Here is a 17847-nt window from a genome sequence, read left to right as displayed (position 1 = left end):
GGGAAAGTCACATCAGGATCTTATTTAGGTAAACTTGAATGACTCACAGAAGATAGTATATACTGGGTTGTCTGCTTTTGGAAACACTCCATTAGGGCTTCCAAGGAGGGCGGTTGGAAACCTCAATCTGCACGTTAGGTAGCGGTTGTGCAGCTCACGGGAGAGACTTTTACATAGAATCTGAAAGGAGTAATGCGATTTTTGTGGCCATCCTGATGAAAATACAGGGTAAGAAGGGGAAAAAGACTTTCTCCACTCACAGCTAGAGAGAGAAATTGTCATTCTAATAATGCAAAGGACTGTACAAGAGAAGGAAGGCCCAGACTTGGCTTCAGGTTGATGTTTCCCTAACCTGCCCTGCATCCTGTTCTGGGCAGAGAAACTGTCAGTAGAGCGCCATGGTCCTACTTTGACAAGAATGGATTTTTTGATGGTTTGCAGTAGCCTGATCTCACTTTGGTGAGCTAAGGAAGGTACTGCTGTATAGCTGAGGGATACCTGTCATGAAGCCTTTTGAGATTACAGTGTGTAGTGTAGGTGTGCCTGAGCTGCTTCATACTCCAGGATTATCACTTGTAAATTCTCCCACCTGTGTAATACTGCTGCCTCACGCTTCCATTTGTATACATCCTTTTGCAAGCAGCTACGTGGCATATCTTCTGAACTAATATTTTTATTTCTACATTTCACAGCTGGTTCCTCTGCCAGAATAATTTTGGCAAGTGTATCAATTAATGCAAGACAAGCATTGCATCCAAAAGTTAAGGGATAATTAGCTCTGTCTTCCAGAAGATGCTTTTTTATTCTGAGTCACTATCAGGCTATTCCAAACACCTCATATAAGACATATTTCAACTCAAGATCCTTTTTAACCATTTAAATTTAAAGGATCAAATTCTACTGTGTGTGGAGGAGAGCGCTTGTACCTCTTATACCATTCCCAGTCTCCTATCTACCAAAAAGTTGAGCTACACATATTAGTTATAACTGTTAATGAGTCTAAAAAGACGTGATGAGAGCCAATGTTAGGGAAAATAAGTCACCAAATTTAGTCAGGGGGGAAAGGAAATTATAACCTAAAAGCAAATAACTGCAACATAAGAGCAACAACTGGCAATTCTTAGTTTCCTTATTTTTTATGAAATATCTCAGATCTCTACAAAGAGATGTCAATCCCTATAACATATCCTTCTTCAGTAGGCATTACTCTATGCTCAGGCAAGAGAAACACTTGGTAATTACCCGATTACCTTCTTCCATCCCATGACAGCACACCAATTCAATAGCAAGGCAGGAAACAAAATCCTGCCTACTTCCCAAAGCTACTCAGAGGTGGATCAATAGGAGGCTAAATAATAGTAATGACAAAAAAAAAAAAAAAAGGTGGGAGGACACTCTAGACAATATTACCTGACACTCAACAAATTTCAGCTAGCAGTCTGTGAACAGTTGGGATCTCTCGCTCTCCTAGAAACCATAGAAAAGTGTCTTTTCCTTTACATGCTTTATAATGTTGGTGTCACAAGCCCCACTGCTCTGCACGAAGGCATTTTAGAGAAGCACAGTATAAAACCATAAGAAAGCTGAATGACGATCATACATTAGGCATGAAACTGTATGCACAAGAAAGCCACGCACGCACACTCCTACTTCAGATAATCCTCATTTCCTCTTCATTAGGGCATGACTGCACAGTTATATCTTTAAATAGCTGAGAAATTTGTGAGTGGGCCTGAGTTCGTGCAAAGCTGTCTGCCCCCAGGCAGCTTGTCTAATTGCCTCTGTCCCGGTTCAGTCTGCTGCTGGCTGCATCAGCAGAGCTTCTGTTAAGTAAAAGGAGCAGTTGTTTGTTGCCCAGATAAACACACATGCCCAATGACAGTGTAAGTGAGAACTTAAAGAACATACTAGGGTTGGAAGTTCTTCTGCATAGCTTTGTGCTCTTAGCATTCAGAGCTAACTCTAACTTCCACTGTAAATTGCATCTAATTGCAGTCGAGTGTTTTGCCGTAGGTGTTTTCCTCTCCAGAACTCAGGACCCTGTATAGACAAAGTGTATGTTCATGTGCCCTTTGAACTGAAAGATCCACTACAGCTGTTAGTACAACATCCATTTTACCATCATAATGTTAGCATACAGCTTTTTTTTTTCCTAGCTCCACTAAGAAAAAGTTACAAGAGGTAAGAAAAAAGCAGGGACAGGGGTTTTGTTTTGTAGAGATATTTACCTTCTCAAAGTATCAGCATAAGTTAGAGAACACTCACATAGTGTTACTGGAATTACCTAAAACACCACTCCTGATAGTATTGCAGGAAACCGGCTTAGGCTGAGGTTTCTAGCTCCTTTTCCAAAAAGGAAATCCAATCCTCAACTGGATACCAGGATTTCTCATCTCTTTGCTCTTCTGCAAAGAAAATGGGAGCTACAAAAGCCCTGACTGTAGTCATCCCTGTTGGAGCTTCCAGAGCCCTTTTTGTAACATGAGCCCAACTTCAGGATGATACCACAGAAAGTGTGTCAGGGAGCCGCACGGTCCTGTTTGCACCACTGCTCTGGACCTACGGGTTTAAGAAGGTCATGAAAAAAGCAGATGTCATCCTGATAGAAGCTTGTCTAGGGGAACAAGAAAGTTCAGACCAGAAAATCTTTTTAACTTCCAGCTTTGTCATTTCTGGTATGAGAAACTGAAAGCTAGGAGATTCTTGCTTTATTTAAGGCGTTTGTTCTAAACCCCTCAGAAGCGTTATTCAGACATTTTTTCTCCAGTCACATCTACAAATAAGTATGTGGAATGAACAATTCATTTTTTTAACCTGCAGAGCTTAAAAATGGTAATGATAAAGCTAACAATCCAACTGACTCATGGACATAAAGATTGTTATTTCTGTCTGCTGCTATTTAATTTAGTAGAAAAACATCCATGATTTCAGCAGCTGTGTGATCTGGCTGTGGGAATACAGAGGTTGTGAGAATGGGTGAGTGCACAGAAATGCAGGTACTTCTGCCTGACATATAGGGATTAGGGATGGTTTTGATAATTCTGATGCAGTGGCCACCCCCTCCAGATTCCAGCAGAAGATGTTTATCTGAGGTATTACATTCTCCTTTTAAATGATAGTATGTAAATGTGGGTAGAGACATATTTTTCTAAATTATTTTCCTAAGCATTTGGGAAAAATTGGTATCAAATCCACAAAAATGAGGTTTCCCAGTTAAAATCACTTTATGTATTATGAACAGTTTAAATAATTTCTCAGCTTTCTTCTTAAACAGTGTATTTGGGTAAGGCAAGTCCTTCCAGATCTGCACGTTCCTACACCACCACCACCCTTTTTTTTTTTTCTTCACTGAAAGGTGCTTAAAGAACTCTGTGAGAGGAAATTATTTATCTTTACTATTTCATACTGGATTCTGGAAATCCATAGATCAGACTTCAACTAGGGCAAGACCTGAATATGTCAAAACCTACATGTAATTAGGCAAAACATTGTCCCAAAGCAGCTGTGGATTTGTGTGCATAAAAACAGTTTGACAAACTAGTTGAATTAGATTTAAATGAGTTTGATTAAATATTTTTTTTTAAGAATCAAGAGAATACCTAGGATTACAGCCTTAGTAAAGAAGCATAATTATGGTTTCTGGTTGCCTGTTTACCAACAGAAATAATTGAAAGCTCAACTGAGAGCAATGAAAGAGCAAATTCAAGTTGAGGGGAGAGGAAATAAAGGAGAAGTGGGGGGAAAAGGAAATTTCAAAGTTCAGTTAAGGCTTTCTTTCTAATTATGCAGTGGCATTTAGGGTTTTGAGAGCATATATTTAAGATGTCAGATTAACTGACTTGAAGAATCTTTCTAATGTGACTGAACAACACATTCTGCAAGTATGGTAGGCATGGTGATTCATGACTTCGTTTTCAACAAATTTGTGGGATCTGAGATGGTGGTATCGTAGAAGACACTTTTTTTTAATGTATGCTAACACAAAGCTGTCCTCTAAAAATAGGCAGAGAGAATGAGAGGGCAGCATCAAAGTAAACCTCTACTTATGGAAAAGCAAAAGGACCTACAGGCCCACTCCTTTCAGGGACACATTTGGCAACAGAGCCTCCCCTGATGACTCTAAGAAGCTTAAATAGAAAGAGAGAGTCCAGTGTCTTGACGGAGCCATGTCAAACAACCTCCCACAGCAAGACTCTATCAGCAGAAGTTGAGCATTGGGTTTAGCTTTATTCAAGCCAAATTTTAAGCCCTGATGGTCTGTGGGAGGCAGGTGAGAAGAACAAAGGCGGCTGGCAGGTGGGTAGCTTTGATAAGGAGACAGACTCTGTTGCCACCAGTGCTGACAGTGGGAGAAGGAGGAACTGGTGCTTCTGCCCCACCAATGTTCTTCTTGTGACTCCTCTGCAGTTTGCAGGATCTGGTATCTGATGTGCTTGACATGCCACAAAAGCCACCATTCTGTGTGCTAGAGATTAGATCTTCATTTCCAACCAAGACATAGCTTATGAGTACACTTGTTCAAGGTCTCCTTGTGACAATCTGTAGTCACTTTCAAACTTGATGGATGATATCCATCTAATTTGCCAATAGGCCAGAGGTCCCAGAAGTAAAAGTTCCTACATGTTTCATGAATATAGATGAAACTGAGAGATTGTTCTGATTCACACCAGCTGAGTGTGAACTCAAACCTTGCTTATACAACAGAGGAACAAGACAAAGCTGTGCCTTCATAAACACTCTACTGAAGGGAAAGTGGCAGTCAGAGCTTACACCTCAAGATGCTGAAAAGTTAACCTTGAAATGTTAATGCATAGGTAAACCGGTTTTTCTAATTCCAGCACTCACATAGCCAATCAGAAAATCAGCTGTTTTCCAGACCACTTCATAAGCATGAGAACGTATAATAGTTCTTTTTTCAAGTAATCTTGCTGCTTCAGAGGTCTACCTATTTATAACCTGTCTAACAGCTGGGGCAGAGCTGCCCTGGAATTTGTAAAGCATGCATGAGCAGACAGATGCTATGCAAGTCTCCTTCAGCGAAAACAGAGGCCAGTCCCTGAAGGTTTAGTTTAAAATGACTGAAGCTGTTGGCAACCATATGTTGTCTTTATTATAGGACTTCAGTCAGAAATGATGAAAAGAGAGATTGGTGAGCCACAGCAGGAACTAGTAGTTTGTGTCTTACCTTTATTGGTCTTCTGTAACTCAACTAATATAGGTTAGTAGATTTAAGGCTGTAGTTAGAGATTATGAATTAGTGAATTTAGAGGCTATGCCATGCCTTGTGAACTCAACATTTAGAACAGGGTATGTTATCTTCTGAATTGCAGTGGAAACCACTAGCTAGTTGCTAAGAGTTTGTTTTATGTGGAAAAAGTCTCTAAAGAACAAAGTGGTTCAGTCACAGAATAAGTGGATTTTTTATTTGTACTTTAACTTAATCTAAAGATTTCTACAGGGTGACTCTGTTAGACATTGACAATAAAGTGTGTGGAGCTAAGAACACTGTCATCAAACCGTATCCATTATAAAGCTGTAATTTCTGTTGCTTGTAACATTGGTCAGCTGTAGCTGGATCTTTTGTGTGCTGAATGCAAATACTGTTAAGGGAAGGATGAAGCGTTCCCTTTCAGAGGGGAGAAAACATGATGCTCGTGGTTTAAAAATTTAATCTTATGACCCAAGAAGCAATAAGAAGCTTTGGGGCCAGGATGGGCTTGGTGGGGAGAAGGAAGAGTTCGGGGTATTATTCCAGTCGGTTAGATTTTACAAACCTGATTTTTATTCTTAATGTATATATTGATGCATATTTATCACACAGCTGAGCTCAGTCAAAACCCATCATCAGACCTGTGTGTTTCCTTCCTTAATTCCCCCCTCATTTTCTCAAAAGCAAAGAGAACTTACAGAGTGGTATGCTTTTACTACAGACGGATCTCACTAACCAGTGGAGTAAAGGGGCCTGTTTTTAATCTAGAGACAATAGTTTCTGATCCACTGGATCCAGTCCTGAAATCCTTTCCACAGAAGGCTTTGAATACAGATTTATCAGGAGACATGTTTCAGGGGGTGTGACAAACATGGAGCTGCTGATTTTGCCTTCTGCCCTGCAAAGTACCGCCTCGCCATTCCTTCTTCCCCTGCTGCAGTCAAGAGCAAAGGCACCTAAGCCCAGGGAACAGCAATATGTAGCATACCTGCCCCACTGTGTGAAAGACAGTATGAAAATGAGAAACAAGGTCTAAACTATTATGCACACTAACATATGGAGGGGGAAAAAAAAACCATAATGGGTATCATAATGAAGTGATAAGCATTATTGGGTAGTAGAGGCAAGTAGGAAAGAACTAGCTCGTTTGGTTTAAAAAAACAAACAAACAAACAACAACAACACACTTTCCAGATACTACTACTTTAGCTTCTGATCTAACAGCTTTTACCTAGTTGTGTAACATACAATTTACTCTGTCTATCCAGCTGACAGATGCACTTATGCTTTGGTAATACCTGCTCATTCATACACCCCAGAGACCTGGTGCAGGTGGAACTTGAGTCTGATCATTCTCTCATAGTCACTGCTATAGAATATTTTCAACTGACATCTTTGTTTAGCAATATCATTTGCATTTTTAAATTAGGCTTAGCAGCATTTACTTCCTCATCTTTCTCAAGTACTGAAAATGCCTGTAGAGCACCATAGAACTGTTTGACATGCACAGATAAGCAGAATGGATTTTGGTACTTACAACATTTTAATCTCCTTTTTTTGCTTCTACATGACATACAAGTGTCTTTGGGAAAAATAATTGATTTTTATAGTAGTTTAGTGCAACACTGTACCAAATGAGACTATCTAGGTGTTTTAAAAAAATAGTAAGCAAATACTCAACTGTCCCAGAAATCTGAACACTCATTTGGTAACGCGCCATCAATGTTCTCTTCTCTGTATATCCAATATCGTAATAATTCCCTGCTTCAGTTGCTTATAAGATTAAAGAATGCATCTGTTTGGCTTCGTAGAGTACAGGCAGTTACATTTCTTGGCTTACCGAGACTGGCCTGGGCAGAGATTGCGGAGACGATGGGAATTTAGTGCTGCAGGGAGTCAGTCTTTCACCTCTGTTTCATTGTTAAATAGCTCGTTTTTCCAAACCTTTAAATACTTTATATTCTTTGGTGCAGTTATTTAGCAGAGTCTGGCCTATAGTTAACCACAACAGTTAAAACTTCATGGCATTTTGACAACTGAAAGTTTCAACCATTTCTATGAAATCTTTTCCCTAAAAGCGTCTAAAATTTGGAAGTACTGTTTTGTAAAGTTTTGTCTTTGTCCTTCTGGAGCAGCCTGGTCATTGATATATTTTCCCAGGCTGTGCTGATATTTGGGTCGCAGGCATCAGTCTGCCTTGCTGAGCAGGACATCAAAGGGTGCAGGAAACGGGGAAGGAGCAGGACTGGCTTCTGTGCAACACAAACTGGTCTCAGGTTCATACTTATTATTTTTGCTCAGGAACAAATCATCCTTGAAAATAATATCCCCTGCAATCATCTGATGGAACCATAATTTTTCCAGACCAACAATCTTCAAACACAGGAAATGGAAAAAGACAAGATTAACTTGTACAAAGCTAAATGATTGTATCAATTATGGTGTATTGGTTTATATTTATCATTGTTTCATTTGGGCTGGCCTTGAAATCAGATTTCTCAGCTTTGCTAACTGTCACAGTTATATTATCTAGTCCTCTGAGATTCCACTTGATATTTAAACGGGTACAGAAAGAAAGAAAATAAATAAGCATAAGGCCTAGCAAAAAAGTAATTTAAGACTAATGCAGGCACATAAGGTTTTACAGAAATATACATTAACTTTGTAGTCTTGCACAAGCAGCAATACTTCCTATTCATTCATCAGCAAGAACTACTTTTGATGCCAGTCTGTAAATTAAAATGGTGACAAAGAAACATAAACTTTTTAATGGTAATGAGAGACACGAAAAGGGTAGAAATATTAGACTGGGTATTGCTTTTGGCCTTGATGGATGCAGAGTCATTTCTGTGAAGTTTTACACCCAACATGTGCATATTCACTGGGGCAGTCACTGAGTCACTGGTAACAAGATTCCCATCCAACTCTCCAAAGCCTGAGTCACAGTGAAAACCTGGTAGCAGCTTTTCAGCACATGAATCAGAATTATATTGTACAAATTGTACTGAGAGGTGCAGACATATTGGCCGCAGGTGTCAGTTACGAAAATTTTCTTTTAGTAAATACTTGTGGTGAAATGACCAAAGCCACAAGCTTCACAAAAAAAATCCACACAAGCAGCCTCCTTTCATGCAAATCCTACCAAACCTAGATGCTAAAAAATTTCCTAGGATCTCCAAAATTGTGAGGTAGTTTGTTTAATTATTTGCTAAAGGGTAATCTCATGTGACATTTTAGAACATTTATTTAGACACCAACATTTTACAGCTATTTTGTTTGTCTTTCTAAAGAAATAAATAAATGGTACTTGAAACTCTATTGGAATTACAAGACTCAAGAAACTGCAAGTTTAAAGAACAGAGAGGTCAATAATTAGGGGTCCTTACAGATAGGCTACATATATATACACATATGTACATATCACAAGAAGTCCAAGAGTTTTTATCTCCAAGAGTTTTTATCTAGCTTTCACATTAGCATAAATAATTCAAGTAAAAATAAATGCAATGTTCTTTTTGGGAGCTTTGCAGCACAGGATTTTGATAACCATCAAAACAAATGATCTTGTCATACAGACAGAAAAAACAGATGGCTGCGTTGCTAGAATCTGCTGGAAAAGGCATTTATGCCATCCTAATAGAAGTCCAAAGTATACGAATGCTGCTGGTCATTTTCAAAGAGACAAAGCTCACAGAAAATTTCTGGACAAAATATGGCATGTTGCTACTCCTTTGATATCTCCTGTGGGTTTCAGCTTGCTTTGTCTCAGATGCATGGAGTAAAACAGTATCTTTTCCTAGGGCTTTTGCTGACTTCAGCTCCTAAGGGAGCAGGACACGCAGCTGTACATTCTGTGAAATAGATGCTTCCATTCCAGTGAGTGATGCCTTGGAGTAGCTACATTTGGTTATTGTGCTGTGGGGAAATTATGGTGACCTAAACTATCTTTCTAAAGCCAGGAGACTCTGACTTTAGAGGATTTAGAGGAACCGTATTGTTTTTCTACTTTTGCACAGATTAAATTAGGATGAGAATAGGGCTCAGAATTCCAAAACTGCCATCCCATCGCAGAGTTATTGCTGAGAGCAGAAATGAATGAGGTCAGACACTCCATTAAATCCTTAAAAACATGTCATAGCAATCATAGTTGCTGTAAAATTTCACAAACTGTATCCTCACAGTTCTACATTTTAAAAAGGGATGAAGTGTTCAGTAGCATAATAACGTATCAGAAACAATACACATCCTGAGAGCAAAGAATACCTGCCCAAAATATAGAGGGAAAACAATGTGGAAATGAATGTTAGGCCTTTGATTTCTCAAAGATAATGCTAAATAACCAGAACATCACTGCATTAATGTAAGATGCATGTTATATTGAGCAAGGGAAGCTAGAAACAGGCATAGTCAGATACATATTCATTTAAAAGTCACATTGTGAGAGTTTGATACCTGCATCGCCCAAACCAGGAGAGAGGGGAGACAGCTGACCGCCCTGACATACAGCTGCCTTCCTGCTCCCACCTCTGGACTCCTGTCAGCAACAGATGCTAACATTTAAAACGAACAAAATAACTACTAAGTGTCATGGGGAAAGCTTAAAGTGCAAGGAACCGCACGGTTTGAACTTGCCTTTCCTGCTGTGGTGATACAGTCACTGCTTCAGTTCTTTGCCCTTGAGGACTGCATTCTCATCAGTGCTTTGGCTGATTTTAGATACAAAACTACTATCAGTCTTGGGCTCAGCAGCCACTCAGCCTTCCTGTGCCACACGGTTGTATCCCGCACATCCTCAGGCTTACACATTTAAACATGCATTTTCCCTTTGCACCCAGGAACTGCCTGCTCAGAATTATTTTCTCCTGTGATCTCTCCTGGGGCTAATTATCTTTCTCACTTCTGTTTGTAGGAAATTAAACATGACTTTTATGGGCAGATTGCAGTGCGGTCCCAAACCAGTTATTCCCTCCAACTCTCTCCTGGGCTGTCCGAATTGGCACCTTGCATGTCTAAGTAGACTTGGTGGTGTGACAGAAGACAGGAGAGAGGATGGAGAAAGCAAAGCAGCACAGACCTGGAATGCAAAGACCCTATAAGCTCAATTTCCAGACAGCATTTACATACTGACACATCACCCAGGACAGCACAGAACACGGTGAGTTCTGCATAATTCCCCTGCAAATCCAAATACATAAAAGAAGTTTAGCCTATGCAGACGTATATGACATGAAACACAGCCTGCTAGTGACACCAAAGCCAAAGCTGGTGAGGATCAGCTGTATGGATACAGTGGAAGAGACAGAGATTAAGTGGTTTGTGCCACCTAAATGTTAACCTGCCACCACTTTGGCATTTTGATACTGTCTTTAACAGCATGGTCGTAATCCACCAACTGACATAGATTAAAAAAAAAGAAACCATGTTTAAGAGTGTCCTTTAGGTTACGAAGTCAGAAACTCAAATGTTAGAAAATGGCAGATACACATTTCTCTGCTTCTTCCTAGTTCTGCACCTTTTTGCAGTCTTCCTGTTCACCGAATTAGGTGGAGATCCTGCATTGCACAAATGTAGGCATAGGAGGTAGAATTAAGTATGCACTAGCCATCTGTATATAGTTCTAATTTTCAAGCCTTGTCTCTGCATTTTAAATTCCTTTCTTTTAAAATAGATACTGAAATGTATTTGGGAGGGTGGTATATAATGTATGTATTTTCATTTTGTGGGGGGAAAAAATAACCCCCTCTTGCAGCACTTTGAACAAGTGTTGATTACAGTCCTTTACAGTGCAAAACACAAGACTATGGCTCTCACTTCACTTACCAGGAAAATTATATCAGTTAGGTGCAAGGGACAGCTATTATCCCAGTGGGAGGGAGGAATACAGTGGATTTTCAGTTCAACCGCTTCCCTAAGAAGAAGCTGGAAGAACTTGCACTTTATGGGAGAAAAGGAACCAAGCACCTCAAAGCCGTCTCTCCTCTCAAAAGCTGCTGGCAGCTTCTAACCATTACAGCACCGTGCAAGAAAATACTACTGTTGTGGCAGGATGAGCCCAGCTTTCAAACATCTCTGCTGAGTTAGTATTTTGACATAGAAGAGGACTGGAAAACAAACAGATTTTCTTCTTAATTAAAAAAAATAGTAGTTTAAAAAAAAAAAAAACAAGCTAGGGCTTGTTTTAATCTCACCAAAAGCTATCAGAGATTTCATAGGACAATGAAAAAGCCTTTCCTTACTGTCAGGCTTTAATAGAGCCAATAGAAAGAGGCATCAGCACTTCCTAAAACAAACAGAAAAAAGGAGTTTGGCAATCTCTTATCTGGGGAAAATAGTACAGAACTGAAATAGACTTCACCCTAGGACAGACACTTAGGAAAAATACACAGGGTTTTTTTTAAATTACTGTTGTTAGTGTTATACCTCTGAGATGGTGTTTCTTTCTTACTATCAGTGTGCTCTTTTATCTAGGGAGTATTAAAATGCCAGTAATACCAACCTTGGTTAAATAAGCTGAAATGAAAACAATAAGGAAAATATAGAGAATAATATATTTCTTTGCTTGTCATTCAGCTGTTTGCCAGCATCAGTACTCTGAAAAAAAATGAAATTGCTCTACTCTTCCGAAGTGAGAGAAGAGTGTTACACTTTTAGCAATTCCCTGAGGCCATCTGTCAATGAGTAAAATATATTTTGTGCATAGTACATTATATCCTTAAGTGCTTTATAAACAAATTATTTCCTAACACATAGTTCTTTTAAGAAGTAATAGTCTTAATTTGCAGACAGTTGACACTGAGGTGCCTGCATAGTTCCTATACTGACGCAAAAGTAGATTTCAGGACTTGAAATTGTTGATCTACAGAATTTACTCCATACACCTCCTACCAGTCACAAAAATTATCCATGCAAAATAGGCGAAAAATAGGGGAAAAGAAAAACAAAGTTGCTATTTGCTTTTCATATGATACTGGAAAGTAAAAGCTTCTTCAAAGCTCAGCAAGCTAGTGATGATAATCTGCCTGGGACTGTCCTTGTAGAAATGCTTGGAGAGTTTTATGAGAAGGAGGCTTAGGGGGTCAGACCCAAATTTGTGTTATTTATATACAAGAATCTTCATCATAAAAGGGTTGCTATTTACACTGTGATTGTATATTAAATGGTTTCTGGAGATGTAGCATCCTGCTTTCTGCCAGTATTGAGACTCTAGATTTGAGTGCCATGGTACATGTTCACTGGAAATGCTGCTGAACTTTTTGAACCAAAAGTAGATATTAGCATCTAACAGGGAAGTTGTGGGTGACTATCTCACTACTTAAAGCCAGAATTTGAGTGGTGGGTTTTTTCCTTTTTGTATTATCTAACACCATTTAATTTTTGTAGTTTTCTCCACCCAAAATAAATATTTCCTAAGCCAGAAAAAAGGCAGTATCTTGATGTTTCTGCATGGTTTCCAGACAGTAACTCAGTATGAGTGGAGAGCAGACACATTTTGGAAGTGAAAAGATGTTTTTGGGAAGACAAGGATTTGAAGTGTAAGGGAGAATTGTATGGGAAAGGACTGACATTTAAAGATACTATGATTAGGACAAGGTTAGGTTCTAGTTAAACTAAGCTAAAATACATTAACCTGCAACTGATCCAAAGGAAAAAATTCAGAATTAAATTGAGAGTAACAAATGCTGACCTAACCTTGGCTCTTACTTCATAATCTATGTAATATTTCCCTCCTACAGATTATGAATTATTCTGCACTGTTGTTTTTCCTTGTTTTGAATGAGGTGTCTCTGATAATTACTAGAAGTTCATCAAGCAACGCAAGCAAGATCTTAAGTTTTTTATTATTTAAGCAGAAAACAGTGAGAGATTTTTTCAGATAGATCCTTTTCTCTTCGAGCACCTCTAGTGAAGTATCTCCAACAAAAATATTCTCACAGTGAACTTCCTAGAAGGCAGGAATAGCACAGAGCCTGCCAGGATAGAGCTGTAGAGTATGTTTCTGATTACAGTAGCCATCTAGTCCCACCTCCCGCTCAAAGCAGGGCTAATCTCAAGGCAAACAGCAAAACAGAAAAAGTAAGAGAGTTCTTCAGGCTCTTTCACCAGTGCAAGCCTATTTTTCTGTAAAAATTGCCTCTAATTAAAACTGAAAAATTCACAGACTGCATTGGCAGTGTAATAAATCACCGTCAATAGAATTTGAGAAGTATATTTGGAAACTGGATTCAGTACTGCTGTAGTTTTTATAATAGAAGTTCATTGGGTTCTGAAAATAAAAAAAAAAAAAAAAGATAGATGGAAGAAAGAGAATATGACTTTAAATAATAGATAATCCTGCTTATACTGTTATTTCGTCTGCTGAAGCATTAGTGAGTTATATGCCACCCATGCCACGTGAAATAGAGGTGATGATATTTTGTCTGCTCGGAAAGGGCATACCTTTAGTGTGGTAGTCGGTGTCACTGGTCGGAATGCCAGTGCATAACACAGCAAAGACACGTACCATCGTACCAACATGCAGGTAGCAAAACGACAAAGCAAGGTTTACCAGAGTCAAATGTTTGGCTGGAATGTACACACAGACACCACTGCTCCTATGCAGCTTTTTCACAAAGCTTTCACACTGAATCCTGTACAAAACTATAGACCTCTCTGGCTCCGGGGCTTGGAAACAAAGCTCCCGAGTAACAGCCCTACCTTCAGTACAGTAGCAAACATGCTTGAGAGGACTAGAAACTGGATCCATACTTTCCAATACTCCTAGCCTGATTGCCAAATTAATGGGCGCCTGAGCAAACACACCTCCATGCACCTGCGGACTCATAACCGCATATCACTGCAGGCACTGGGCAAGTATGTGTGCAAACCAAGAGCGTAATTTTCTAATGCTTTGTAATAACTACCTATTGCTGGTATGTAATATGCCTACATGTAAAATCCCAGTGGAAAGTAAGACAAATTTTCATCTGTATAATTAACTGTAACATGTTTAGGAGATTACATAACTACCACATTATATTGCTAGAGGGTATTTTTAATACTTTATAGCTTAGAAATGTGTAACTACTTCTTAAAAGTTAGCCAGCCATAAAATGCAGATGACAGTGGCATATCCTGACTGTTGACATTGTCAGGCAGAGAAATATCTTCCTAAAATTGTAAAAATGTCAGAAAATATGTTTTTAAGTTCATATAAAGATGCCATGAAACTACTTAAAAGGGCAAAAATCTTTCTTTTTCAGTGGGGTTTTTTTGGTTTACAATGGGAGGTCTGGCTGGATCTTTCCATCTGCTGTGCTGGCTGTTACTGCAGATGGTCATAATCTGTACATATGGTATGTGCATATATAAACTGAAATCAGTGTTGTCTTGGGGTAAAAGCAAGCACACAACAGGAGCTCAGATGCCTAACACAAGAATATTGGTGAAGGGGATAATTTAGAGCATTTTATTTTTCTAGAGGAAATTTACATAGAACTAGGGAAAAAAGCATTTACTGTTTGCTGGAAAAGAAAAAAAAGAGAAATCACTCAGTTCTTAGAAGTTAAATTCTGGATCCACAATTTATTTGGAATTGGGTGTTGGCTTCAGCTCAGCCCTGAATCTGTGCCAGGTTTTGGGTTAAATCAAGACAACACCAAACTCTCACAAACTTCTAACAGGTATCCACAGCACTCAGAAGTAGGACAGCCAGCCTAGCTTTGGAGTCCTGGCTTCTAATTGGGAAATAAATAATAAAGGAGGGATTTTCTTATTACTGAAAATTAGAAAATGGCCTTCCAGTCATGCAAAAAAATAAAAGTCTTCAGAAATGAAATGGGCTTTAGATCTGAAGTTTCTGTTTAAGCTAATCTCACTACCATTAAATGATCACTGATACTTATAACGATCAAAGAAGGGGCAAAAGACTTTGTTGTTAAAAGTAGTACTTTCCACTGAATCACATACAAACTTACTAGATAGTAAGCTGTTCTGCCACCTGTGGTAGTGCCCTGTCAGCACTGCTGAAAACTTCTGCTTGTATATTGGCTCATGAACCAAGGTCAAAAAAAATGATTTCCCTAAAGTCTTAGACTGCTACTTAGGAAAAATACTACAATATTTATGTGATGTGGAAAAAACTCTAAAAGCAACTCACAATTTATATTTGCACTTATGATACATTTAGCAACAAGTGCCTGACAAGAAGAAATCATTGGAAAAGCAAGATGTGAAGAATTTACCTGGTATACAATCAAATGTACATTTAACATTTCCTCTATCTTTTCTAATATCCTCTACATTACAGTTTATTGGCAACATCTGCCCATTCATCAGACAAGCTAATTGTCAGAGCAGATGAAGTCACGACTCTTGCTTTTGTTTCTTTCCTCTCCTTTCTTAATATCTACTCTGCTAGTCTCTGCTAACTTTTCAACCTTTCTTGTACTAGGAAAAGATTTCATGTATTCAGCTACAAGGCTAGTAAAGGAACATAAATTGACTTTAAAAGGATTGCTGCCATTCTAATATAACTTTATAAGCTACTGTTTCTTTTTCTCTCTTATTACAGGTTTGTTTTGTGAATTTAGATGTAAACAGAGATGATTGCAGCGATGAGCAAGTGAAACAGGTAACAGTCTAGGTCTTAATAACATGCACAGTGGGTCTAGTCAGGTACACCACAACTAGATTTTTAACCCTTACAGAGAGCAATGCATCAGGAATCTGAAATTATCTCAACACCAGGCCATCTTTTATAGCTTTTCTTACTTCAATCCCAGGAATATCTAACATATTATTGCAGCCTGTGAATTCACAGCAGTTACCATGTGAGTAGACTTGCTTTTATCAGAGAAGTGAACATGGATATGTTATACATTCAATTTTGTAATTTGACATAATACTACATAAAAATAATTTCTGATGTCTCTCTTTCGTACTGCCAAAAAGCCTTTGAGAATCTTCTACTCATTTAGGTCTTGTTCAGCTGACCAATCTTAGTCAAACTCCAGATAGTTTGATTAAGTGGTCTTGAGGAACAGTCTAGATAAAACAGAACTAAAGGCATGTTTTACCTGTTTAACTGAAAGTTTGGACGGTAGAAAAATGGGATTTAAAAAAAAAGAAAAAAGCTTGGTTGTTTTGCAAATGCTAAGACAAACTACGTCATTGTATGCTATTTAAAACACATATCACTCTGAAAGCCCCTCAAATCTGAGGGAGTCACATTTTAAAGATAGGACCTGGTGTCAGTTTTGAGTTTGCAGTTTCCTTTATCAGTTCATTTTCATCATCCTGGCTTGGTGCCGATGATTGACACAGCAATATGGCAGCAACGTATGGTAAGTGAGCAAAGGTAGGATTTCCTGACAATATCCAGGGAGCTCCTCAGTAAAGCATTATGGTTAGTTTGCTGAAACCACTTTTAGCTCATGGGAGGACAACCAATGCTGGGACCTTGTTGCCTCCTGCAGGTTATTCATTAGCAGGAACTGATTTGCTGCCTCCTGGATCTGTGAAAATTCAGGTGTCAAAACCAAATACGGCTTCTTTCAGCAAAATGATTTTTCTGTTGAATCAGGAGGTTAACTGTGCAAAACAGCTTGAGAGGTTTAACTTCACTGAATCCACAGAAGCACTGGTTGTTTTCTAATCAGCAATGGTTATCTGCAAAAGCCAACTTAAACTAGCTTTATGCAGCTACCCTTTACAATGTCTGGAGATTAGATTACTCCCTCGCATGCACAAACCACCTCTGAAAGCAGCTGCTTGATTTTTACCTATCAATCAGCCCTACGGCAGAGGTGCATTCACTGCCTGTGCGCTTTGCGTAGCCCTAAGCTCTTCCTTCACAGCAGAGCCCAGTTGGCTCCCTGAAGTGCTGCATCCCAAAATGCCCACAGCTGGTACTCCCCACTGGGCACATGGCGGGACTGGGAATGAAGAGACCGCAATGTTTGGCCACATTTCAGAAAGGCAGTTTCTGGTGCAGAGTCAACACATTTATTAGCCATGACTGGGAGATGATACTTTTAGTTTCCAGTGTAGGTAATAAAATTTCACCGCTAGCACAGCTACTGTGTATTCTTAAGAGGAAACTCGCTATCACAATTTCTGTGTATAATATGCAGTTTGTGTAGATGAGCTTTGAGTGGGGTGGATTTTTATACCACGCACTTTTGTGGTGAAGGCATTTCATAGAAGAATTTAAGAGATGTTAGCATAGCTGTTGTTCATACAAAATATATAACTATTTACTAATAGATACTGCTAGGATTTTGCATTACTCTTGGAATGGGTTAAACTGGGGGGGGTCTGGTGTAAAATAATAATCTTGCCAGAATTTTCCTTTTTTATTCTGAACAAAAGGTAAGAAACTGAAGTAAAAGATAATACAAAATGCCATGATTTCCTACCTAAGAAATCTGATAAAATGTGGCAATTTAGGCAGTAGAAAAATAGAGATACGTAAAGAAATGTGTGTGATAACAGAAAGGTTATAATTTGAAAAAAGAAAAGGATGGGAATTTTTTGTACTATACTGAAATGTCAAACTGAATTGAAGCACTGAATTTAGTTATGTCAAATATAAATACTTACTTAGCCTTATCTGAAGATCAGTCTACAGAAAAGTGAATTGTTCCCCAAAATTGAATTAG

General features: G+C 38.7%; 1 protein-coding gene across 1 annotated transcript in view; it reads left to right on the top strand.

Moving 5' to 3' along the window:
• LOC104127104 (SPHK1 interactor, AKAP domain containing) overlaps positions 1-17847 on the top strand; it is a 53086-nt gene that overhangs the window by 16061 nt on the left and 19178 nt on the right. The window contains exon 3 of the mRNA XM_009639740.2: positions 15759-15818. Within this exon, the coding sequence (XP_009638035.1) occupies positions 15759-15818 (60 nt within the window). The remainder of the gene's footprint in view (positions 1-15758; positions 15819-17847) is intronic.

This window comes from Egretta garzetta, unplaced genomic scaffold, assembly GCF_000687185.1.
Source record: "Egretta garzetta isolate BGI_Z169 unplaced genomic scaffold, ASM68718v1 scaffold425, whole genome shotgun sequence".
NCBI classification, from domain to species: Eukaryota; Metazoa; Chordata; class Aves; order Pelecaniformes; family Ardeidae; genus Egretta; species Egretta garzetta.
Note: the sequence above shows the minus strand (reverse complement) of the source record. Positions and strands in the feature narration are given on the sequence as shown.